The sequence below is a fragment of the Nesoenas mayeri genome, assembly GCF_963082525.1.
Source record: "Nesoenas mayeri genome assembly, chromosome: 3".
In the NCBI taxonomy this organism is placed as follows: domain Eukaryota; kingdom Metazoa; phylum Chordata; class Aves; order Columbiformes; family Columbidae; genus Nesoenas; species Nesoenas mayeri.
In genome coordinates, this window is record NC_137544.1 from 25,913,604 (window position 1) to 25,940,902 (window position 27,299).

The 27,299-nt window shown below is 40.4% G+C and overlaps 1 protein-coding gene across 1 annotated transcript in view; it reads left to right on the forward strand.

Moving 5' to 3' along the window:
• Nucleotides 1-5,188: 5,188 nt before the first annotated feature.
• The window catches only part of HCRTR2 (hypocretin receptor 2), a gene marked incomplete at its 3' end in the record, with an annotated part of 35,273 nt that continues 13,162 nt past the window's right edge, over nt 5,189-27,299 (forward strand). The window contains exons 1-3 of the mRNA XM_080340918.1: nt 5,189-5,502; nt 21,916-22,094; nt 23,568-23,811. Of these exons, the coding sequence (XP_080197044.1) occupies nt 5,274-5,502; nt 21,916-22,094; nt 23,568-23,811 (652 nt within the window). The 5' untranslated portion in view covers nt 5,189-5,273. The remainder of the gene's footprint in view (nt 5,503-21,915; nt 22,095-23,567; nt 23,812-27,299) is intronic.

Sequence of the window (27,299 nt, forward strand, 5' to 3'; positions counted from 1 at the left end):
TCTACAACAATGAGTTCTGGTATTCTGATAAACATGAAGTTAAGAAGACCTTTTTCTATTATACTGATTTAGATTTGCTGATGGAAATAATAACTGGGAGTGCCTTGTCTTGTTGTTTATTTGTTTTGGTTTTTTTGGTTTTTGTTTGGGGTTTTTTTGTTGGTTTTTTTTTTGTTTTTTAAATAAAGAGTAAACAAGCATCCTTCTTTCAGCTTCCATATACAGTTCAGAGACCTCTTCAGGAGAGGTGTAATTTGTTCTATGAAGGTTGGATCTGTGCCCTCATAATTAAATGTGTTTGCTTTAAAATATTCGTAGACTTAGTGGAGGAGTGAATAGTACAGATGGAACACACTCATTTTCATACGTCAAAACCAATTTTTTTCTGAACTCCCTTTAGTACTTGGCTGTTAATAAGCAAATGGCCCAATATAAGAGTGGAGGAGGGATGTATATTTTTTTAATATATATAAAATTATTGTACCACCCTGGTAATTATGCCTGTGACATACAGGAATGATGCCAAGCAATTCTGTTGCAGGTTGCACAACAGAATTTTTACAAAGACTCGAATTCTCATGTTGCTTTTAGTTCATCTGAATCTGCACAACCATGCAGTGCACAACTATTTTAATTTGTATTACAGCAGCATAACTCTACTGACACGATGTTACTCCACATTTACAATAGTGTGAAGGAGACCAGAATCAGACTTTTTCACGTCAAATATGTTCTGCATTGGTGGATATTAATAATGAAGATGGAATGATCTAATCAAGTGCTGATCTTTATCTGATCACTGCTAGAAACAGAGTTAAGTTCTCTTAGCTCTGCCTCATTTTAATGGTGCTAGTGAGCTAATGAATCAATAGAGCATGGCTGATATTATTGCTATATTCAGGTAACGGTATCTTAGCAAGCTCTTGGATTGTTTAAAACAGGATCCTGCTTTCTACACACAAATAGAAAAGTGTCTGAGGTTGGCTAAACAAGATTAATTGCTGGATGTTTCTTATATCACCATTGGTTCAAAAAAATTCAATGGTAGGTTTGAATAACATCTCTCATGTTTAATTTAGTTTTGCCTGTTTAACCTACAATTCACTGCCAAATTAATGCTAAGACAAGAAGGGCCCTAAAGGAAATGTGGTGTTGCAAAATGCAGTATGCAATGGAGCATCGTTATCTACATCTATAAGATTTGCTGATTAATTCTTTCTTTTTTACAAAAAATACAGTATTCATTTTTCTTTTGTGGCTTTTTACACCTTGCTGCCTGGTATTTGCCACCTTTATTATCCCACTGAATTTTATGTCTGTGTAGATTCTCAAACTTGTTTTTTTCTATCAGTCAACTCTCTTGCTCTTAGCCTCTCTCTGCCTGTTCATTCACTGTCTTCCCTTCTTCACTATTTAGTTAATAATAGCCCATCTGCTTCTCAGGAACTACTTTGAGCTGCTGCCAGAGAAGCATCACTTCACCTTGAAACACCACTATAGGAAGAAAGATACTGGAGGGGCTTCACAGACAAAGTCTGGGTCATGACTGAGCAGTTTTGTTCAGGTAAATAAATGGTAAAGATGGTGGTTTTCTATTGAACTGTCATGTGGCATATTCCTTAAGAAAGAGAAAGGGGTCAGAGAAAAGCTGTTAAATGACAGCAGTGAAGGGAAGATGGGAAGGAAGGACATATTCACACAGTCCGTCTCTGCTGCCAATACTGCATAGCAGCCTATTTCTCTTCAGCAGCTGTGCTTATGTGGTTTGCTTCCTAAGAATGAAAGTGCCTGTTGCAATGTTCGGCAAAGGCTGAAAAGAAACCTTCTGGCTCAGCTGCCTCTAACCCAAGTTTGCAAAAATTTTAAAAATCATTCTGCTTTGATAAAAGGCTCTTAATTTAATATGCTATTAAACTAGTATGGAGCTAATCCTCTGAATCAAATAGATTTTAAATGAAAGGGCTAGTCTCTAAGATATGAAAAAATGCTGCCTATTTGTGTGATTAATAAAAACGGAAGTCTGCAATAGAATTATTATTATGGCAGGGAAAATGTGTTTGACAAAGCAATAAACTTGGATGCTGAAGAAGGGTTCTTTTGTTCTCTATGAATGTCAGTTCCTATGAGCTATCAGATGCAATAAAGCATAAAATTGTGTTTGATTTATATTCACATGGTCTAATATCGTATAATAAGTGACATTGAAAACCACAGAACATACCTTCTAGGGCTGATAATTTCATTTCAGTATTTTTGGATCAGTGATGGAAAGTTATGGATTAGAAGAGTTATCAATGTATGCAAACCTTTTAGCTAAATAAAGTACCAGACAGTACTCTCCTGAGATAAGGTTAATAGACATAACCTTGGATTTATGCTTCTTTTGAGTGCTGGGTAGCTGGTATATTCTTTGATTGTACAAGTTTGTGAATCCACACACTAAACAGGTTTTGAATTTGAAAAACAATTAACAAATTGAGAATTACATACTTCTGAGCATTTGCTCTTCACTTGCATATAAAAGGAACAGTTTTATACTTTTGCACTAGTCTTGATGTAATGAAAAGATAAATCAGCACTAAAATTCATCAATCAAATCTATTTTGCTAACACACTTTCACAAATTAGAAAGCCAGAGGGGAATACTGTAGTCATCTAGTCTGACCTCTTGCATACTACAGACCACGTGACTTTTTCTGCATTAATTCCCATTTCAGCTAGCATTGAATCTTGATTTTAAATATATATATATATAAAATATATTTTTTTTTTTCCTCAGTAGCTGAGTTTGTACATGGTGAATATTTTTGGTCAGTCAAATTTCACTCATACTTGTGTATACCATCTCTTTCCACAGGTATACTTATTTATGCTGTTGAGGATCACATGAAGCTTTCTGACTATGGATTCATGATGAGAGTGTGTGTTTAGCTGATTACCTCTGATCTTTGGATCATCTGCCTTCTTCAACACCATTGAGTGAGAACTGAGAACTGACAGTAAAAATGCACAGACTCAATGATAATTCTATGTCTGCCATTTCATGCTGAGGTCTGTTAGCTATTCCATTTTTAATCTTTATAAAGTGTCACATTGATTTTTTACTGTCCTGTCTTCCTAATTAGAATATGTTGTATTAATCAAAGGAAATGTCTTACAATACTCTAGGAATAGCAAATTTGTGAAGTTTATAAATCTGCATAATCAATTATTTATGTTTTTATCAATCAAACTTGTAATCTTGTTGAAAAAATGAGCCCTGAGATGTATTTTTCATAAAACCATGTTGTTTCTTAATATGTATGCCTTTTTCATTCAAGTCCTTACTACTGGTGAGGGAGGAAGAAGAAAAGCACTCTATGACAAAAAAAAAAAAAAAAAAAAAAGGCATTACCTGTTTCGGACTTTATGACAACTTGGAAACAAATATTGGAATTATGGACCAACATGTTAACACATGAAACAAGTCAGATCATGGATGTCTGTTACTGATCACTAAATGTTCATGCCCTCTTTTCATCACTAGCAAAGACCATGACAAACTCCCTAAATACATCTATTTTTGTGTACCAAGTAGACCTGTATTCCCACATTCTCAGGAGAGTTTAAATCACTTCTCAAAACTCATACCCCAACTAATATAACCTTAGATGTTTTCATTAGTTGCAGTATCTAATCTTTATTTATGATGCTTGCAAAGTCTACCTTTCTAATTTATGTAAGATAGATGCTGATCCTACCTGCATATCCAAGTATATCTCACTCTTTAATGTATTCAGCCTAAAAAGTCCACTCAACTTCCCTGTGGAATAGCAAAGGGATAGGTCCCCAAAAGCAACACCAGGTGTAGATATGCTCTTCTGGACTTCAAAGGCAACAGAGAGGCTGCATACCTATAAAGAACGATTCAGGAACATACAGTACTGTCTAGAGCTAAGCACTACGCTGTTTATGAATATCTGCCTCTCTATTATGCTTATGTGTTGGAAGTAGAGTCCCATCAGAATAGTTCCTCCGTTCCTACAGATGTGCAGATTCTGCATCAAAATGCTTAAATGAGAGAGTTGTGTCATTTCACAGTGGAAGTGGTGCTTATATCAGAGTCATTATTCAGCTAGGAATTGAATGGATTGCGTTAAGGTGGTGGGGGTTGGTTGTTTGTGGTTTTTTGCTTGGTTGGTTGTGTTCTGTTCTGTTTTGGTTTTCAGTCAGGGAGGAACAAGTCCAGACCTACCCCTTCTCTTTTTGGAACTGTACGCTGGACAAAGTATTAAAATAATTCAAGAAGCAATGACCAGAAGCCAGGAATCCTATCACACTTTAACTAGCACTTATAGGCTCTCTTGAATTGTCCTCTGCCAGCTCATCTCAATTCACAATAGCTAAAGGGCAGTTGCTGTCTTGAAATCCCGAGCTGGATGTTCGAAACAACCCCAGTGCGGGGAGTCTGCATGCTAGACTCAAGCCTACAGTGAACTCTCACAGTCTGCAAATCCGAGGAAACCCCGCACTTGTCTATTCAGCAGTCTTAGGGGCTTTCCCGCTGGCACTAATTCCTCTGTTTTAGCCCCATACCGAGCACAGCCTTAAAAGGGGCACTGAAGGGAGGCAGCCTCATTAGCCACTCGTTTTTAATGGCTTCTTTTACCCTGTGCTTCCTTCCACAGCAGCCCTCCCTTGCCTTTAATCCACTAATACCTTGAGTATATGTGGCATTTAATGTAGAAAAGTCTAAAGAGAGAGAGAGAGAGAGAGAGAAAGAGAGAGAGGGAGAGATAGAGAGAAGGTGGGAAACCGAGGGAAATCGGAGCCGGAAGAGGGGTAGACGAGCCCGGAGCAGGGTCCGGGGCAGAGATATAGGGATGGGGAGGGGGGCCTGCCTAGTTGCGGGGGGGGGGAGGGGGGGGCGCGTTCCATGTGCACGGTTTGAAGAACGAAAATCGGCGTAGTCCGAAACGGACGTGACTTTTCCGGCGGGGGCAGGTGAAGCTCAGCACCCGAGACACGCAACCCATCCTGACCAGCCTTTTCCCCGGCCGGGGAAAAGGCTGGTCAGAGCGGGTTGGGGACCGACGCGGATCCCCAGTCTGTTCCCGCATTGGCTCCCGTAAGTTCCCGCGTCATTTTTCTCCCCACACCCCACTTTTCGCAGTGGCAACCACAAGCCTCGATGGACGGTGGAGAGAAAGCTCGGATACTCTGAGAGGGTCTTTCTTGGTTTTCCTCTTTTTTTTTTTTTTTGAATCCACAGCCCCACGGACCAACCACCAGGGATGTCCGGGATTCAACCCGAGGATGGTTCCCCTCCGTGCAGGAATTGGACGGCCGGCTCGGAGCTAAACGAAACGAGGGATGTTCTTTTAACCCCTTCCTCCGACTACGACGATGAGGAGTTTCTGCGATACCTCTGGAAGGAGTATTTGCATCCCAAAGAGTATGAATGGGCGCTGATCGCCGGCTACATTGTCGTCTTCATTGTGGCTCTCGTCGGGAACGTCCTGGGTGAGTCGCGCTCCCCCAAAAACTTCCCGTTCCCCCTTGGCGAGGTGGGCTTTGCACGGATGGTGGCTGGAAACCGGGGGTGGGTTTCGCTTCCCCCGCTGGAAATGTGGGTGTCCCCAGCCGCGGGGGAAAGTTAAGGCTGCGCGGAAGGGGCATTTGCTGCGGGATGGCGTGAAACCGGCTCCCCCTGCGCTTGCGAGGCGCTGCCGGGGCTGGGCAGGAGGAGAGCGGCCGGCGGAGCTCAGCGGAGGACGCGGTGGGTGAGAGCCGGGCGCTGCCGGCCGGGTCCCGTCCCTGTCCGCCGGGCCGAGGTGCTGAAACCCCTCCTGGCCCTGCCCGCCCCGGCCGGCGGCTCCGCCTCTCAGCCCGCCCGGGCGGCTGCTGCTCCTTCTCTCACAGCCCCGACCCGCTCGGCGGAGCCGGCGCCGCGCTGGGAACAACCGCGCGGTGTTTGCTGAAGGACAGAGATGGCGGGTGCGGGCGGGGCGAGGAGCAACGGACCCGGGACGGCGCTCGCGCCACGCGCGGACCGGCGGTTGCTGCCCCTGCGCTGCGCACCCGCCTCGGCGGCTCAACCGACACGCTCGCGAGCCGCGCGCAGCGGGGATGGGGGGGGGGGGGGGGAGGCGGGAGCGGGGCGGCGCCCGCCTGGGCTCTCATTGAGGGAAGCGAGGCGAGGCGGCGCCTGGAGCCCGCCTCCTCCCGCTCCATTCATCCGTGAAGGAGCCGGCGGCAGGGGGGCCACCGGACGGCCGCCTCCGTCGGGAGAGGGAGGGAGAAGGGGGGGCGGGCGGGGGTGGTGGGCAGCTCTCACCCGATTGGGGGAGTGTGGCGGGCAGCGAGAGCAAGCGGAGGAGGGCACGGGTGGGCTGGGGCGGCGGGAAGCAGGAGCTTTTACGGGAACAGGTGGGGGCGGCGTGGGGAGCGGCGAGCGGGTTCTGGCCGTCGGGAGCCCGCTTGCCGCTTCCCCCCTCTCCCTGTCCGTTTCCCCTCTCTCCCCTTCCGATCAGACTTGCTCGTCCGCTCCCCCGAGGTGGCCGCTGCAGCCAGCGGAGCGTGACTGCGGGCGGGGCGGCCCCTCACCGGGGGTTGTCGCCGGGCTGTCGGAACAGGCGCTTGTGCCGGCTGCGGGGGGGCAGACACGCGTGTGCACATGCACACCCCCGGGGCCGCCGTGTCCTCGCCGGGCGCTGCTCCGTCTCGCAGCCCGGCTCTTTCAGTTCGCTGGTAGCCGGGTGAGCGGAGAACACGTTGGCCTTCATCAGTTCCGCGTTATGAATGAGCATGAATGCGCTGGGGCCGCCGGGGAGATGGTTGCGCCGTGAGAGCCCACTTAGCTGTAGTCACGGCCATTTGCATTTCTTATTTACATTAGTGACATTTTCATGAACGGAGCGGCGCACTAGCGCGCCCAGCCCTGCCATACGGGTCTTTCATTCATGTTTTTCAGAAGGATTTGTGCATGTCAGGACTGTTATCTGCAAGCGCCCTAGGCTTTCCGAGGCAAGATGCAAATGATGCAGCCGAAGGCGAGATTTTGCAAGACTCTATTTATTTTTTTTTCTCTTTTCAACTGACTGATGATACTATTTTGTTTTTCTGGAATGGTGTGCTAACTGCCTGTAAACGCACGTTGCCGAAACCAGTGAGTTTTCAGCCAAAGCTATTCAGAAGACTGAGCATGTTTGCTCAGTCCTTTGCTCGGCAGCCAGCTTGACAGGCAGTGTAAAGATAATACTCCTCCCAAAGCAGCTGTACTTTAAGCTAGGAAGAAAAGCGTCCTTCCTTCGTTCTCATCTTGAGCAAAGGCGTTTTTAGGAGAACTACCTGTGCTTGCCATAACCCATTCTATAAACAGACAGTCCCTTCTCACCTTTAAAGAGTCAAGGTCAAATTTTCAGCCCTAGGAGCTCTCGCCCTAGTTACACCTTTATTTTCCCCCTGAACCCATGAGAAGGAAAGCTTTCCCCTCTGTGCACTTGCAAATGCAAGATTGTACTGGTGCTGATGTGGAGCCGTTCCTCCCTGACATTTGTGTACGTTATTGTTTTGCTAAGTATGGAAGCTGGCATTTGGCTGTCCACCCACCTTTTACTGGACTGCTTCTCCCCAAGCCATGTGTTCTTTAAACTGCCTTTGTGCATTACACGGACCTCACCTACCCCAACTGCTGCTTGTGTTTATGGGCAAGTTGTTTGTGGGATCTGCAGGTGCAGGTGCTTGGTAGCTGCACACCATCTCATCTTTATGTAAGAAGCTCATACTGCACTGATTGCAGGCTCACGTGATTTTGAGGAGAGAAATGAAAGTGGTTTAAAGCTTTTTCCAAAGTCATATTTGTGAAACTTGGACTGCCAGTGAAAATGTGATATAGAGCAGTGCACATGCTGAAATGTCTGAGAAGATAATTTTACCCGTTTGAAAAATCCATAGTCAAGGTTAATCTGGGATTTAGTCATGGACCTTCTCACAGAAGAGCAGAAGTGGTTCCACAGAGTTTTACTGCCTAATACTGCTTTATGGTATCATCCTTAACAATGCAGTGTGTTTCTCTGCTTAGGTTTGACCGGTGCTGCTGGACTAGTGTGGCATGTGGAGTCAGTGATTTGCTTATATTTTGTCTGTGTCTTATTCAGATAACACTGAGGTAACCAGGAAAGACTATATGGTACTGAAAAATATATTGCAGTCTCTTATTCTGATTATTGCATTCACAGCAATAACATCTATGCAAGTGGAAGGCACAACACATCCCTCAGATGTTAGTAATAAACTAGATTAAATCATTCTGACAGTTAATTAACAGCTGAGGGTTGAATCAGAAGCTTGAACTTTGATTGACATCTACTGGGCTTTTGAGTGAGCAGGAATTCTGCTTTCAACAGTATACAACAAGGACTACATTGCTATTTAGCTTTCAGTTTAATTAGGAGAGTTGACATACACTGTCCAAGCTGCTGCACAGACCAGCTAAAATGAAAGCCATTAACAAGTCTGTGAATTTGAATGCAAGTTTCATTATTGCATTCAAGTACATCATGTTGATGATTCTCATGTGTGCCCACATTGTCTGCTCACCAGAGATTTCAGTGAAAGCCACTGAGAAGAACAGGTTTTAAGACATTTTTAGGATGTATTTACATGAACATTCACAGAATATGAAATCCAGATGATAGCATCAGTATGCTTTGTCCTATTTTTGTGTTCAATCAGCTACTGTTTATCACTAGAAGCAGAGTAAGTGTCAAGGGTAAGATCTTTCCATTTTGCAGATAAGACCACAAGATTTCTTTACCACTGCACAGCAATTAAACTCTTGCAACTTTTTTGCACAGCTACTGCAAAGCATAGAGCTTAAACAAGAGTGTAAGTTGACTGCAGAGTAAATATAATACCTATTTCTTCTTTATTTGAAAACATGACTTAAAAACATAAAACTAGGTTAATAAAGAATTCAAGACACTTTTAGGATGTATGAAGGTCTCTGGTTACTGACGCAGTCACAGTGTCACAGTATCACAGTATCACAGTATGTTTGGGATTGGAAGGGACCTCAAAAGATCATCTAGTCCAATCCTCCTGCTGGAGCAGGAACGCCTAGGTGAGGTTGCACAGGAACATGTCCAGGTGGGTCTTGAATGTCTCCAGAGAAGGAGACTCCACAACCCCCCTGGGCAGCCTGTTCCAGTGCTCTGTCACCCTTACTGAGAAGAAGTTTTTTCTCAAATTTAAGTGGAACCTCTTGTGTTCCAGCTTGATCCCATTGCCCCTTGTCCTATCATTGTTTGCCAACGAGAAGAGCCTGGCTCCATCCTCATGGCACTCACCTTTTATATATTTATAAACATTAATAAGGTCACCCCTCAGTCTCCTCTTCTCCAAACTAAAGAGACCCAGCTCCCTCAGCCTTTCCTCATAAGGGAGGTGCTCCACTCCCTTAATCATCTTGGTTGCCCTACGCTGGACCCTCTCCAGCAGTTCCCTGTCCTTCTTGAACTGAGGGGCCCAGAACTGGACACAATATTCCAGATGTGGTCTCACCAGGGCAGAGTAGAGGGGAAGGAGGACCTCTACTCAGTCATTCCACAGTAACCAGTTGCAGCAGTTAATAATTGGAATAAGACCACAGGGGATTAAGTAATGTACAATTCCATGTATTGAACTCAATTTATACAGGTAAAGAATGGGAATGGTCCTTGTTTAAGTTACTCATTCGGGTCAGAACTTTTCTAATGAAATGGTTTCTCTCAGGGAACCTGCATCCATCAAAATGAAAATATACAGCATAGATTACATTGTTTGATCAAAGACAATGCAGAAAAAGCACCCTTCTGGTGTCCCACCAGCTGGGCTGCAGGGCCTCTTGGCTGCCCACTCCAGAGCTGACAGGAGCTGAGATCCTGAGCATACACAACCTGCCAGAATCCAGCTTGAAAGTCCTCAGCACTGCTGCCTTCCAAGGCTGAGAGACCATGCCAGACACTAGTGAGAGACTTCAGAAAGTTCCTTTACTCATACAATTTGATGATACTTATTTTTCTTTCCAGTTCAGAATGAAATCAAATTTAATTGTCAGATAATTACTCATCTCTGGATAGCTCTATTATGTATTATCTAGATTTTATAGTATCTGCTAGTTGTACTGAAATCTGTACAGAATCCAAATCTGGTCCTTTCTTCAAAGAGGTCATAGTCTGACTCACAGAACTCAACAGCATTAATTGATATGTTCTTATTGTTGTTTGATTTTTTTAAGACTAGAAAATAAAAAGTTTGTGTATAGTTCTAACATCACAGTCCCAGTCAATGCCTATCAATAGTCAACTGTTTCAAATGCTGCTCTGTATCATTTTAAAGCTATCTGGTGAATACTGAGGTCTAGGCATACATGCATGTGTTGGTAGAATTGAATGAACCATGTATTCTTTTAAATGGTGCCATGATTTTCATGAACCCTATTTGATTGCCATAGATGAGGCATATTACATTCAATCATGTTTTAAATTATTTAGTTTTGTACAGATTACTTGGGGAATCTGGCACTGAAAGGGCTTTACTTTTATAATATCAGTATGAGACTCACCTTTATCTGTTGGATGAATAATAACTAGAGTGGCTTTCTCATTTTTAAAAAGATACCACATAGGAAATGATACAATAATTTCATCTACCTAAGATCTAGAATGTATGAACTCAATTTATGTAAGAGTTCGAGTTATTAGCTGAAGTACTTGGGTGTTTGCATTATGTGGGGATTACTGGCAAAGGGTCATGCACATCCTTGTGAGATACACAAAAAGTAGAAAAGCATTAAAAGATGAAGCTGATATGAAATTATGACCTTTTCTTTCTAGATTCTTATATGCAGATGTGTAACTAGTTCCACTCTATATGCTTTCTGACCAGATAGTCCAGAGGGGGAACAGCTCTACTTTCCTTTACCATTCTTTATGTTGAAAGGCAATTCTGCCTACTGCAAATAGTGAAATCCTACAAACCCAAATCTGGAAAAGGGCAATGCTGAAGAATGAAGGAAGGTGAGATGCCAGAGATGCTCAGTATTCTGAATGTTAATACAAATTATGTTGACTTTCATTTGAGTTCTTCCAAAAGAAAGGGCAGTTGCATCTGGCTGGAGGCTACCCTTATAGTTGAATAAAAAAGAATGTCCTTGGATACTGGTTTGTTGTGTTTTTTTTTTTTTTCCAGAGTGAAATAATAATAAGCAGTTTGGCTACCTGTATTCTAACATCATTCCAAAGGATAGTAGTTCTGCTGTGTATTCACTGGATGATAAAGGAGGAGGACTGGAATCTGAATCAGTAGAAAAGTGCTTGGTCTTAACAGTCCCAACCTATTAAAAGCTATCGAAAGAAAAACAAAAATATATTCCTTCACATACGGAGTCTCATTTTCTGTTACATTTATAACTATTTTTGATAGTGTTATTGTTCTTGCTTCTGAGGCTACATGTACATTTTTGAAAAATAAAAATTTAGGACTGTTCTGCTGTCCAATTTTCTTCCTATACTTCTGTCTGTAGCACTACTGATAAAATACTTCTTACCTGATATATCATAAGCCATGGCTTAAAGGCTGACTATACAGCAGCTCCTACAGAAGACTTGTCATCAGTTAGTCAGAGTTCCCCTGCAATGCCAGAACCTTATGGGATGAAGGCAAGTAAAAGGATACCACCATGTATTTGTCAGATTTCCTAAGAAGTGAATGACAAACTTAGTTGTTGCTGGTTTTGTTTAGATTTCATTTTACTTTGAAGATGTACTCTTGATAATTTTGTGAAACTTTTAAAGAATTTATTCCATTTATTTTTATACATTTTCAAAGCTGCTGGAGTGGTATTTCTGAAGACCAGCTCTGCTATTTAGATCCAAAACAGATGCAGCCTTGACGATGGCAGGATTTTCTACCAGGTATTAATTTTATATTGTGAGTGATGTTTGGAAGGAATCATCTCTTTATGGAAGAAGGAAAGTAACTCAGTGGGGATATTCAGCAATAGCACAACTCCAAGGCCAGTGAAAACAGTAAAGCCCTGTCTGCCAGGAACTGAACAGAGACTAACTCATCTTTCCCCTAGGTCAGTGAAGCACTCTTCAGACAGCAGCATCTTTGGGGCATTACCAAATAAAATGAAAGCTGTTATCACTTCCTGCTTTAACTCACTATCTTTCAAAAAATTGGAATGTTTTGGAATCCTGCTTTATTTTTAAAGTGTTGTTTACTTTCTGAGTTGCATGTTGAGTGAAACTTTTTGACAATAGCTGTTTGTTTACTGTACATCTCACAAGTGGATTTGCCAGAGAAGAGCTGGAATGCACTGTTCCCCAGGGAAAGGAGGGCCAGGAGCTGAGAGCAGCAGCAAGATTGACAGGGCAGCGTACTCACTGGTAGAATCCCACAGTGCCTGAGAGCATGGTAGATCTGGTGATGTTTACCAGGGTTCAGTCACCTCCCAGCAATCGCCAGACAAATCCACAGTCATGAAGCAGGTCTGAAGTAAAGCCAGAAAGTAAAGTCAGTGGGTGAGGATCAAGATCAAAATCAGCAAGGCACATGCATACGGTGGAACATGGTCTTTACCTGAGCTAAGTGTGAGAACCTGAGCTTATATACAGCTCCCAGGCAAAGAGGTGGCCCCTAAAAGAGGTGTCTCACATCTTTCTCCCAAAGCTCAGTTTGTAGCAGCCTTTTCCCAGCTTACATGTTGCCTCATACCACAGGTTATCTCCAGCACAGGCAGCCAAGCCTCTGCATGGGTGGCAGGGGTTGCAGAGCCTGGGGTGCATTCAGCCCTGGCAGAACTGCACTCAGTCGGTCTCCTGGTTCTCAGTGCAGTAAAACTGCAAGGATTTCAACTGAGTTTGGGGAATATTGTATTAGCAATGTGCATTCATGATATAGATTCAGGTGTTATATACTATGCAAGATGTTTGCTGTAACATTTTGCTAGCCTAGTGAATTGTATTTTCTTTGTGAGGTCTAAAGAAAAGGCATTCTTATGTCTATGTCAGAAACAGACATGGACATGGAAGGGTTTTTCCTGATGAAACTCCATTTTACAGTGACTGACAGATGCATTTTGAAGGCTATGGTTTCAAAGTTGCACAGCATTTCAACTGTGAAACATACCATGGTTTTAATGAGTCATGCAGGTTTAAATCAAATCATAGTGAAGTGTGAAACCTTTTTATTGTATTGTCATGTGTGGTATGACAGCTATGTTTATGATCCTTCTGCCTCTAACATGAAGTGAGTATAAGGATTTTGTAGGCTTTTTATTGTTACTATGGATAGAAAAATAATATATCAAATGTGATTATGAAATAACCGGTCATTCAATATAGCCAGCTCTGCAGATATGACCAGGGTTACCAATTAATACTTGTAAATATTTGTGTGTGTATGTGTGTCGTGGCATAATTTAAAACCAATCTGTCTCTGTTAATCAGTACAGTTAGCTCAGGAAACTGTGATGATAGCTTTCACTTCCTCCAGAGCTGAACAAACTTGTCATTTTTGGCAGTCTGTTTTATAGCATAGCTGATCTTCTGGTAATAGCTCACATTTCCATAAGATTGTTAACTGTCTAAGATTATGTAATGTGACTTTGAAAATTAATCCTGTGCCAATTAGATGTCTGTGCTATTACTCCCAATTGTAGTCTGTAGAGATAAGCTTCCAACCAGCAGAATTTAGTTCTTGTATTCCTTTCTAGCACCATGATAATGCGGCAGAAAATAAAATATAGAAGTGGGCTGGAGAACAGGAATGTCACACAACCCCCAATTCATAAGTCCTTTTAAAAGTCTGAATACAACAGAGCACTTGATAGCTAGAAAACATCTCAGAAAATACAGTGCTTCAAGCAAACTAGTTGCTGTGTATCTGTTTTATGTATGTATACTTCCATTGTCTTTTGTGTGAGACAGGTCTGCATTTCAGTAAAGCTGATATTTGACAAAATACTTCAAGATTTCATAATGTCAGTGTTATTCAGCTATATTTCTTACAATTTCATTATTTTTCCTTGAGTTTTACAAGAAAGAAGTGATGGAACCTACATGTATATACTTGTTTATGTGTGATACATAGGGAGCATGACCTAACCACCTACTCCTTTTGTCAGGCTTCCATGATTTTGTTCAAACTTGTTGACACATCTAATGTGTCCTATTTATGAGCTATCACTTCACTGGCAGGCCTTTGTGTGTGTAGCCCAGATTATCCATCTTTTCAACAGTCACATCACATATTCAAGGACAGTTCTTATCTGCTGGGCATTATTACCAGCTGTAAGATGTTTTTTTTAGTATTTCCATTACAATAAACATTGTATAAAAGATGCCTTTGTGTCACTCTATTGTGGTTTAACCCCAGCCAGCAACTAAGCACTACACAGCCTCTTGCTCACTTCCCCCGGAGAGATGGAGAGAATTAGAAAAGTAAGAAAAAATGTGGGTTGAGATAAGGGCAGTTTATAGGTAAAGAAAAAGCCTTGCACACGAGAAAAGCAAAACAAGGAATTAATTGACTGCTTCCCATCAGCAGGCAGGTGTTCAGCCATCTCCAGGACACAGGTCTCCATCACGTATAATGATTACTTGAGAAGACAAACACCATCACTCCGAATGTCCTTCCCTTCCTTCTTCACCCAAAAGACATACCAATCATGATGTAATATGGTGTGGAATATCCCTTTGGCCAGTTTGGGTCAGCTGTCCTGGCTGTGCCCTCTCCTAGCTTCTTGTGCACCTACAGCCTCCAGAAAAGTCCTTTACTTGGTATAAACATTGCTTGGCAACAACCAAAACATAAGTGTATTATCAACATTCATCTCATACTAAATCCAAAACCCAGAGCTATCCCAGCTATTAGGAAGAAAGTTGACTCTATCACTGGACACACTCTGTTACTTCTTCAACATAAACCTGGTCTTAAGTTCGACCTATTTTTTTCAGCTAAGATTAGTTATTAGTTACTTCATTAAAAATGAAGTAATGTGTGGGTTTAAAGCTTAATAGTGGGTAAGAGACAGACAGCCTGGGAAGTAGATATCATCTCCCTGTTCACAGAAGAGATCACTTTGTTTTAAGTCTTTTGTTCTTACTGCTGGTTTCAAAAACTTGTCATTAAATATCCTCTGCAGTTTAGTTGAAGTGCTTCTCACCCCTTAATCAAGATCATCAAAAGTTATTCAAAAACTCATGGGAAGTCTTCCTAAAATTAATAACATAAACTTAGTCTTAGGCACCTAATTTTTAGACTCTTAAGTTAAAGCAGAAGAATCCTTAATCAGGAATTGTTCGTAATGAAAGTAGTTTCAATGACAGCATTTCTCCTTCCAACATTATGCATTGATTCGGTGTTTCCACAGGAGCTTTCCAGAATCCAATTTGATAGCCTATCTACTCAGTCTTCTTTTCAACATGGTTGTGTTTCTTGATACCTCACTACCCAGATCTTGATTGACAGTAAGCAATGTCATCACCAAAAAAGATTAGGGGAGAAAATGCCATAAGAAGAACCAATTCGTTGCTAGGTGGAAACGATTTTTTTTATGAGGATAGGAGGTAGAGAATAAATAATAGGTAACTCAAATCCATTTAACATTTTTTGTATCACTGGTTGAAAAATATTATGATGGAGTAAAAGCTCTTCAGAAGCTTTCTGCCTCATCCATTTGAAGATGTTGGTGACCAGTGCTTATAATCACAGCATTACTTCCAAATGACTGCTGGATGGCCATATTATGAAATTTTAGTCAAGCAGCTGTGATACTGAATTACCAAAGCAAAGTAAAATCATTGAAGTTTAGTATAATGGGAAGTAAAATTATAGTTCTTTGTTTACATCCATCTGGGATTTATTAATGAGATAAGAGTTAGTGTCCCTCATTTGTATAAGGAAATGTCAGCTATTGCTGGTTATGGAAATTCTGTTTTTATTTTAGCCAAGAATTCACACCAGAAATTGACCCATTGAATAAGAGGTTGACAAGACTTCTGGAGTGTTAGGGAAATTATTTCAGATTGACATGTAAAAAACAAATTGACAGCTGAACCAGCAGTCCATCAATGGTGGGACTGAAGTACAAGGTTTAATATGCTCAAGACAGCGTACATCTTCCAGGAAGCAAGCAGCTGCATTTTATACCAGCTGGAGCCTTTGTATTGTTTTGTTGTTCAGCTTGAGATACAATGAGCTATGCTAATTGAATAGATGGTGTTACAGCCTCTAATTAAAATTCCCCAGGACACTAAGCTAACAGAGATTAAATCTGTACATGAAAAATACCAATCTCACCATACCATTGTATTTGAGAGGGTTTTTTTCTTCAAGAATATGAGGTCGAGGTAGGTTCTCCTTCCCCTCTACTCTGCCCTGGTGTGATCACATCTGGAATATTGTGTCCAGTTCTGGGCCCCTCAGTTCCAGAAGGACAGGGAACTGCTGGAGAGAGTCCAGTGCAGGGCAACAAAGATGATGAAGGGAGTGGAGCATCTCCCTTATGAGGAAAGGCTGAGGGAGCTGGGTCTCTTTAGTTTGGAGGAAACTGAGGGATGACCTCATTAATTTTTACAAATATATAAAGGGTGAGAGTCATGAGGGTGGAGCCAGGCTCTTCTCGGTGACAACCAATGGTAAGACACAGGGTAATGGGTTCAAACTGGAACACAAGAGGTTCCACTTAAATCTGAGAAGAAACTTCTCAGTGAGAGTAACAGAACACTGAAACAGGCTGCCCAGGGCGGGTTGTGGAGTCTCCTTCTCTGGAGACATTCAAAACCCATCTGGACACCTTCCTCTGTAACTTCATCTAGGTGTTCGTCCAGCAGGGGGACTGGACTAGATGATCTTTTGAGGTCCCTTCCTATCCCTGACATTCTGTGATTCTATGTGAAGCTTTTTTGATGTACTTCTAATAGCATTAGTCTTAATTTTTTAACTTTGTTTTGAATATGTTATGGTTAGTCCTTCCTCGGACTTCTTCGGGAGTGGGAGATCACGAATGTTTGGAAGATGGGTTCAGAAACCAGCTTCATTTATCGCGGAACTGTCCTCGCTTGGGGAAAGCCTGCCCAAGTTTTTATCAACACTCAACCGGGGAGTTGAAGCTGGTTTCCAAGCCTTCACTGACACCGTGTGGCAGAAATAGGAATAGCAACCGGGTTGCTGAAAGCTCTTGGTTCTCTGGGAGAGGAAAATAAAAACACTAGGGGTGACACGGAGTTGTGGGAGTCCAATTACTCAATAACCATTAGAAAAAAATAACTGCTCTCTGTGAAAGCTGGTCTGCATGCTTTCATTTGCAGCAAATTCTTAACTGTAACTTCGAGACATTTTATAAAATAAAAAATAAAAGACAGGAAATTATAAAATACACTGGGCAGGTAATTAGGTTGCAGTAGAGTCCTAGCAGTCAGGAAAACCATGCATAGTAGGAACAGGTTTCTCAGTTTAATTTCTCTCACTTTTTCCTCTTACCTTTTTTCTTTTTATTTCTTTTTGTGTGTGTATGTGTGTGTTTTTGTGTTTTTTTGTTTGTTTGGTTGGTTTTGGTTTTGTTTTTTTTTTTTCCCAAAATTCTGATCCTCTTTTCTTCAACACCTGTGTTAGTACTGTTTTTCTCACTTTCTTCCTCACTCCCATTTATATCTGGGAACATCAAAGGTTGCATTAAAGATTTGTATATAATGTCATATCAAGGTTTTATTCAGATCTGGTTTTACTGTTACATAGATTTTCAGCGGAGGTCTGTCTGAAGAGTGCAGTTTGGGCTGCTACATTGTGTCCTAACTGAACAGGCATTCTGTTAACTCTCTGATGTCTCCCAAGGCTTTTAGAAGGCTGGTGCTGGCCTCATCTCCTGTTTTTATGATTTTTGAGTACTTTTTGGTAAAATACATTCCCAGTTGAGAATCTTTACTACATTTTTCATCCTTGCTTCTCTTTTCCAAGCTGAGCAGAAAGCCACAACACTCTGCTATTTCACTCTGGGTAGGCAGGTGGCATTTCCCACTGCCCTGAGCTTCCTTGCTCTAGCAGGTTTCTTCAGGGTTTATACAGGACCTGAGTGCCTCTGCTTCTTTATAGAACTGCCTGAGATTCAACTGCATATTTAAAGGAGAGTGGAGAGTACACAAAATTATTTTCTCATGATACTTAACTAGTTGTATATATTCAGTGGCATAGTCAAACTACTTTGCACAGCTATAAAACAATAGTTTTTGAACACAGGCTAGAGCATCCTTCTTGATGATCTGCAAGATCACTGGAATATCAATTAAGCTGTTGTCCAAGACTACTGAATAACCCCATGCTGTAGCAGACTCAGAAAGACATGGAGTCTGGAACTAACTTTCTGTCATTTATACCATTCTGCCTTATTCAAAGAAGTCATAGCAAATACTCACAGCTCAGTTTAGCCTTGCACTGAATGAAAACATTACCCATGCTAGGGCAGGCTGAAAATAATACTGCAGCCAGCAGAGGGCAATGCGGGGGGGGGGGGGGGGGGGCGGGGAGGGGCGGCGGGGAAGCTGGTTTTGGAATACTTTACCCTCAGAGGCTTTTTTACACAAACTGTTTTTTTTGTATACATTAATGGAAAAATTTCCTGGTATAATTAATTATTATGTTAGCATGTAAAACCACTAATTAAGATGATCTTGTGCTACGTACTGTATAAAGAATGGAAAATGGTCTGTGCTGCAAAGAAGGGATGAGGTCCAAAGAGGAAACACACAAGCATAAAGAGAAGTTTAAAGTAACATCTTGCACTTCTGTGCTTGTAAATTATTATTTTTTCCACCTTTCAGGTGCCTCCTGCCCCTATATATTAGAATTCAAAGGAATTCAGAGCTACTTTCTGTACCTTGGCTTTCCTGCATACTGCTACTCTCTGAGTAGCACAGGGCATAGTGTTTTGTATTTCTCTGAGGAACAGCAGGTATTGGAGTTCACCTGAACTCCATCCATGTAAAGCCAGTGTGATCTGGAAGGCTTAGTACAGAGCTGAGAATCAGGAATCCATGTTTCTTATTTTGTGTCTGATTTACTGTATGGCCTTTAGCAACTTATATTCTGCACTTCACTTTCCTTGCATCAGAAAAGAAGACGGCTGAAAATGATGCACTTGTCTGAATCAGGTAGAATGCAGGACTGATGGAACTATAACATGAGAACAAAGTAGTCAAACTCTGAGCTTTTAAAACAACATTTTATTTAACCTTTACCTGTTGATGAAACAAATAAGAAGTACAGAAAAAATATTGCCACTTTAAAAACTTTTGCTTAAGTACAAGAGAGGACCATACTTTCAATACAAATTGTACTCAAGACAAAGAACAAGCCAGAAGTAAAAGCTCAAATCTTCAAATTTTTAGTGTTAAAATTATTGAAAGTGAAATGGTGATTGAAATTTTTTTCCCCAGCATTGCATTTCCGACTGTGAACAACATTCCAGAGGGGCAGCAATGTATTATCTTCCCTGTTAGGTGCTGCCTCTGCTTTGTCAGACTATAACTGTAGTAATCCCATGCACCAAGTGACAATAATAAAGATCTGGATAATTTTGTTGTAATTATGCAATGCTATAGAAAAAGTTACTTTAGTAGGTAACTTAAAGAACCCAAATGGGAAGCAAATACAATTAATACGATGTTTCCTTTAAACTTTTGGTTTGTAAGCCTTGCCTTTCAGGTGTCTGAGGCCACAGCTAAGAGAGCCTGAAATTCTGCATTCAGGAAGAAAACACTAGAAGAAATGGATACTGTGGGATATTTTCTCCAAAAACATCACAAGATCAATGAAGAGCTTTGCAGAGGGTTGTCCACTTGTGTTTACAAGACCATGATAGATATATAGCAAAGATTATATTCCTACAAGCTATAGAATCTGGAACCATATCTGCAACACACTAATAGATACGAAGAACAACTTTTGTGTCACAACAGCAGTTTTAGTGAAACTTGGGAGTCTTTATCCAAAAATGGTAGTTGATAAAATCACCTTCTTTTGGAGAAACTGGAGGCCACCTACCCTCTTGCCTCTCTCTTTGTCATAAATTACCCCTAAACGTCTAAACATAACCCTCACAGAGAAGTGCTTCAGTCTCAGCTCCTGGTAGGGAGCTCCTGGTAGCTCTAGTAGGGGTCTTGAATGAGTTTTCCAAAGATTTTGATCATTACATTCTGATCACAAAGACGCTATCTGGTCTAAAGAGTGTCCAGAGAACAACAATGAGGATGGTTGCAGAGATTCTAAAAATGACTAGGAGTAAAAGTTAAAGAGTTCTGAAGTTGTACAGTCTGAAAAGAAAACTAAGGATAGATCTAACAACTGTCTTTACATACGTGGAGCATTGCTGCAGGGAAAAATTCTTCTTCATTTCTGCCTGTGTGCATGAAAAAAAAAATGTTATATAAATAACAGCAAAAGAAAAGTAGATTAGACTTTGCAAGATAGTTAGACATTGCAACACATTTTAAAGCGGCGTGTTATCTTCAAATGTAACATTTTAAAATGCAAATTTGCCAACAATGGTGTAGTGGTAGTCTTGCTGTCATTGTGTTAGTCTAAAGACTTAAAAAATAAAAGATTTGTGAAATAAAGTTATATATTTTATTAGATCCACCAATGCAGCTGGAAGATGGATGCAAGCTTTCAGGTACATCCTCCTTCTTGGGATCTAAAGAAACATCTGAGTATTTTTTCCAGCTGTTTTAGCTAGTTTAGTAAGAGAATGGCTTAACTCTTATTGATTCCATTTTAGACTTAGACAAGCTCTTGAGGACCCCTTGTTAGCATTCTGTGATCTGTTTAGTATATCTAAATTAAGCATAGTGCTATATCCTGACAGATAAAGAAGACTCTGAATCTTCATCTGGATTTTCATGATAGATTAATTGTTGTTTGCAGAAGAACCTTTCATGTGCAGTGGGTTGTGCTGTTGTCTTAAAAGAAGTATTGTGGTGTTTCTGGAAAATTTTGTGCACCAGTTTTTAAAGAGCTTTTGATGACTGAATCTGAATCAAAAGCTATTGACTGCTACTGTATCTCAGGGGTTTACTTCCAAAGTTATTGAAAAACTTACTTTTAGGATAGTTTCTCAGACTCAGTTTTGGCATTTTTAATGCATTAGTGTATGAATTTAGTGCAACCATGTTAAAGAACTGATTTGCCTCATTTCTAAAAGCCTTTCAAATTGGAAAAAAAAGGAAAATATACAAAACAAACTTTAAAGACACATGGCACATCTTATAAGGTGTCTGCCACATGCAGCTTTTGATCACAATAACCATCATCAGAAATATATCACATTTAAAATGAGTAGCGCTTAATACTACAAAAATTGCCTTTATTTACTTACTTCACATCAGTTACCCAGACAACTGTTACAGATTCTCTGCAGATGCAATAGTTATATTATGTCCGGCAAATTATTTTATAAAGTGATTGTTGTCTTGGTATAATTTGCAAGATTGGAATTAGGCATCATGCTATCATAAGAAAAAGATAAGCTTTTACAAATGTACGTGCGGATTGCCATAGACTAGAGCCAATGGATTAAAATAGACATGAGGAAAGTTGTGTGAATAGTTGGTGAAGATAAATTAGCAGAAAAATAAGCTGCTTTATATATCAGGTTATTTCTTGTGCTGTGGTCTGTGGAAAACTATTATTTGTGTACTAAGATTCTCTCTACATGTAGTCTCTTGTTTCCACTCTGAAAGAAAGCACATGGTTCTTATGCTGAACTAAAAACTTAAATATTCTGTGTTAAACAAAGGATACAAACATTTCCTTAATTCTGCAAAGCCAAATGTTTTTCTGTTTAAGTGTTCCCTAAGTCATGTCCATCTCTCTAACTTGTCTTTCCAAATTCAGTTTGCGTTGCAGTGTGGAAGAATCATCACATGCGGACAGTTACCAACTATTTCATAGTGAATCTTTCTCTGGCTGACATTCTGGTCACAATTACTTGTCTTCCAGCAACTTTAGTAGTGGACATCACAGAAACGTGGTTCTTTGGGCAGCCCCTCTGCAAAGTGATTCCCTACCTACAGGTATTATTTTACTGTGTTTGTGTACACATTACCCATTTTATGAAAAAGAGAAAGAACAATAGTGTCTTCTTAATAGTGATAATCTGATGGAAGTCTATCCGTGCTGCTGGAATAGATATCACAGAGTACATTCTAAGAATTAAAGGACTGTTCCACTTGTGAATATGTTTACACTTACACAAATATTTATCTTGGTCCACCTGATTGTTAGACTTGGGCAATACACTTTCTGGAACATTTTTCTGATGCTCTTCACTTTTTTTTTTAATTTATTTTTTAGTAATTCAGAAGGGATATAAAGCAATTAAAATATCCACAAATAGAATTGCAGTCACTTATACTCTTCGTGTGTGGACTTAAAGAGCTACACAAGTGTTCAGGACAGACAATCTGAACTTCTGAAGGGAGCTTGAGATTTCAGATGTGTTTAGTGATTTACTTTGCATATTTTAGAAATAGTCAAAGCATTCCGGTTCACTGGGGGTTGATCAGATTTTCTGCCTTAAGCAATAATTGCCGCCACTCATTTACCAGTCAAGTTAATTAATTAAGAGGTTGTTTGCATCAAAATTATTGACAAATACCTTTTCTAATAGCAGCTGGTTAGACGAACTGACTGGACATACCAGAATGACAAGTGCTTGGCCTTTCAGTCATTATAAATCAAAGCAATTAAGCAGAATTCCGAATCTATGCAGGTGATCAGCTCTGTGCCTCCAGCACAATTTATGTTTTCAGCAGATACCTGTATGGCTGAAAAGCCGCATTGTCAAGGGCAGTCTTTCTCCAGCAGGTATGTCCTCTACTTGATGCAATCAAAAGCACTTTTTTTTTTCCAAGCCTCCACTTTAGTGGAAGAAAAATGGAAGAGAAAGTGAAATTATCACCTAGTATACAGAATGGAAAGATAAAACCAAAGTGAGAGGTTATTTTCTATAGCAAGTAAAATGATGACTTAGTTTGCCTTAAGCTGATTGTTGTCGTCTTTTTTTTTTCATGAGACCTTAATTTCCATTCTTCCTGTGAAAACTGAAAAGGCAAAATGATGGTACTGGTACCCAAATATAATACAGAAAACAAACAAACAGAATTTTTCTACAAAGAAGAAAATATCTAATGAGTTGTCTAATATTTTTAAAGTAGTTTTTCAGATAAAGTTTTGCGAATTCTAAGTTACATAAATTTGCTCCTTCAGAATCTGAACATTCTACACCTACTCAGCTCGGGTAACACCCTAATCTGTGAATTGTCCTGTTGATTCTAGTGAGACTATAGCAAATGAGGATATCTGTTGTAATTCTGTAATAAGTGATTTTAAAAGGAGTCTTTTTCTGGGAATAATTTTTCTTTAGCAATTGCAGATAAAGGGTGGTTAGAAATTGAAATGACTTTTAAAACTCTGGAAAAAATACAATAAATAAATTTTAAATCTCTGAAAAAAATCACATTTACATAATATTTCCTTTTCTTTAGACAGTTTCAGTCTCTGTGTCTGTACTAACACTCAGCTGCATAGCTTTGGATCGATGGTATGCAATTTGTCACCCTTTGATGTTTAAAAGCACAGCCAAGCGAGCAAGGAACAGCATTATAATTATCTGGATTGTGTCCTGCATCATAATGATTCCTCAGGCTATTGTTATGGAGTGCAGCAGTGTGTTCCCAGGATTAGCCAATAAAACCACCTTGTTCACAGTGTGTGATGAGCGCTGGGGAGGTGAGTGTGTCATTGACCATAAAGACTGAATTTGTACTGCTGTGAAGTAATAAAAAGATCAGGTCATATTAATATGCAGTCAAGTTGAATAAACATATCACAAAATGTTCTTAATTACATAAGCTTTCCTAGAACTACCATTTTTCAAATACTGTGAAATCCTATTTTCGTTTCTATTGCTAAGACTTAAAGTCCATTTGAAACCAAGTCTAAACGAATGAGGCTGGCTTGTGCCTTGACCGTGTTAATGTTTCCCACAGGGTAGAAATGTTCCCACCCTTAAATGCTTATGCTTATATAATTTTGTGATCGATGGACATTGCAGGCTTACAAAGACTTCAGTATTTAGCCTTAAGAAATAACTACAGGAGAAGTTCTGTTCACCTGTTATATTGCTTTTGCTAATTGCTGATATTTGACTAGTCTCTATAGATATCTCCTGGGACTTCAGTGCCAATTGGATGCCGTTAAAGAACCTACAGAGATATCATCGATATGGGGTAGCGAGTTAGTCTATGATTTGAAATTTGTCATGGACAAGATCATTTAAATAACTTTGTAAATGTAGTCAGTTGCAAAAGATCGGTAATTCTGCATTTCCAGATTAAATTTGGATCTAACTTGTTCTGTATTTGAGTGCAGCTGTAAGAAGCCAAAAGGGTTGTCAGGGAGTAACTACTTTTTTTGTCTCTGCTCACAGCAAGTGGCGTTAGCCACCCACCCCAGTGGTTGAGACTCAACTCTGGTGGGCCCTGGCATAACTCCAACACTAATAGAGTGTATGAGTTACATGCTGTGACTCTCACACTAGATATAATGACCATCAGTAATACCATTATTCACACACAGGAAAAATAAAGCCAAGTTTGCCAAAACGTATAACTAAAAGGTGCCTGTTTAATAGCCTCAAATCACACTAAAGCACAATCACATTCTCTCCCAGAGCTATCTCTCTAGATGAAGATTCCAGTCCTGTGAACAATTAAGATAAAATACAACTGGATCACTTGTACTAAATTATCATGATAAATTAGCTTCAGCAGCTTGAACTTCTGAGGGCTCTTCTGTGGTCTGTTTTGGAAGTTCTTCCCCTGTTGGTGGCCTCCGCAGGGACACCAGGGGATTAATGAGAAGACACTGGCTGCCGCATTCCCTGTTCTTTATCGCCTCCATTCCAGTTAGTCCTCTGGGATAAGGCCAGGGGCAAAGATGGCCATCAGCTGGCTGGCACTCATTGGAGACAGAGATGTGCAGAAGATTAGAGGAAGCTATGAGTGCTGTGCTAGCTGTTTCACTGGAGAGGACACATCCGCTCGTTACTTATAGAGTTCTTTATTCATCTGGGAACAATTTTGTACCCCAGTCTCCTGCTGGATGCTGCAGTGTTTATGTAACTACTTTCTTTCACAGCGTTCACTCCTAGTACAATTTGTGTCCACTCATGTTGGCTGCAGAACTAATTATCCATTCCTTCATCACTTCAAGGTTAGATCTGCAGCAAAGACTTTTAGCCAATCCAGGAAATGAAAATCATATAATTAATTAAGGAGTCAGGAGAGCATTTTGTCAGGGAAAAAATCTTAAAATTTCAGGAAAATGTTGCTTTTGAGCTTCAGAGTCCGAAGTAGCCTTGGGACTATTTTAAAGAGTACCTTTCATTCAGTGCTGCAATGAATTAGTTGCAGCCCACAGATATGCCTGAGCTGAAGCACCCAGTATACAAAAGAAAAAAAAAGCTCCCCCATGTTTGCAAGGCTATACTCCTATGGAGTGTATTTGTCCAGAATGAAATCTATTGATCTTCAGGTTATGCTGTGAGTCTTCACTTGCATGTTTAGAGCAGTAGAAAGGGGTATAACAAAGGCAAGTACTTGTGCATAGAATTCAGTTCTTTTTGTGTGTGACTTTAGAAATGAAGTGCAAACACTACAACATGATTTTTTAAAAATTCATATTCATCATGAAATGAAAATAATTTTACATTAAAAAGAGTTAAAATTTTCTGAAACAGGAAGCTTTAAATTCCACTGAAAGATAACAATCCTATTTTTATCCTACTGCCTTTTTAATGAATTATTCTTCTAATGATAATGCCCCATCATTGAAAGTTATTCTGCTGGTGCATTTCAGCTTATCCATAAAAAATAATCCTCTCCACTTTCTAATAATAGCTTATCATAGTAACTTGACAGCAGGACCTCTCTATGCATTGTTGCAAGTAGGCTGCTCAAATCATGGAATGACTTAGCAAATGTAGAGTTAATCACATATAAATGAGGATAAAATATAAAACATATATATCTACTATAACGTCCCTTTCAGACTACGGAGAATAGAGTGTCATTAGCTACCAATAATTCTTGTTCAATTGAAAATGTCTGAGGACACTGAACTGGGCCAAAGCATAGAAGATGCAATTTTTCTACTGAAAACTAACATTGGACAATTTTAAGATTCAGCTGGACAGGGTGCTGGGCCATCCTGTCTTTATGATGCTCTTGCCAAGAAAGATTGGACCAGATGCTACTTGTGGTCTCTTCCAACCTGGTATTCTATGGTTTTATGATTCTATGAAATCACAAGGGCCCCCAAACAGAATACCAAAAGAATATGGATAACACAGCAGCAGTTTGAATAGACTGGTGAGCCTTGAGGCCAGAAGAAGAAACAAAAAGCTAATATTTTTGAAGAAAATAATTGCATTTTTATTGGATTTTGTTTTGCCTTTTTTGACTATGGGAATATCAAGAGTCAAATAAAGCTAATTAGGAGGATGTCGAAGGAAAAAGATATTCATGTTCCTACAAATAACCTATATTTTCAAAGAGAAAGTGGAGATGTAGATACTGCACACACTCAAGACACCCAAGCAAATCCTATAGGATAGCCAATTTAGAGGAAAGGGATTATATTTGGGTGCTTACTGCCTTGTGTAGAACTGCATTTAATTTATGCCATCTAAAATTAGGGTACATCTGATGAAATGTTTGCAGAGCATCATGTACACCATATGTCCCAAGGATGTTAAACGGTGCATTGTCAAGGTTGGGACTGCAAAATAAGGGGTGCTTAATGACACTTTCCAAAGTGTTTTGGAAGTCTATTCTAATTCTGGGAACTCAGGCCCGCTGAAACATGAGGTGCCATGAAGAACTAACAGGGAGCCATGTGCAAGAAAGTGTCAGAGATGCCAAAGCAGGAGACAGGACTGTACCCTACCCAGACTTGGGTCCAGCTGCTGAAATCCATACAAGTCTGATGAGTGTCTGGAGGGAAGGTCTGATCAACACCGTGACACTCGGGCTTCTTAATGGTGAACAAATAGTGGCCACCCTGACTAATAAGGTTTAAAGCATGCTGTTGGAGAGCTGCCAGTGACTGCAAATGGAGCAATAGTTCAGCCTAAGTAGGGCTCAATTTCTTTTTAATTGCTTCTGGCATTCCTGACTATAAAATTCATTGCCAATTCTAGGCTGAGGGATTTTCAT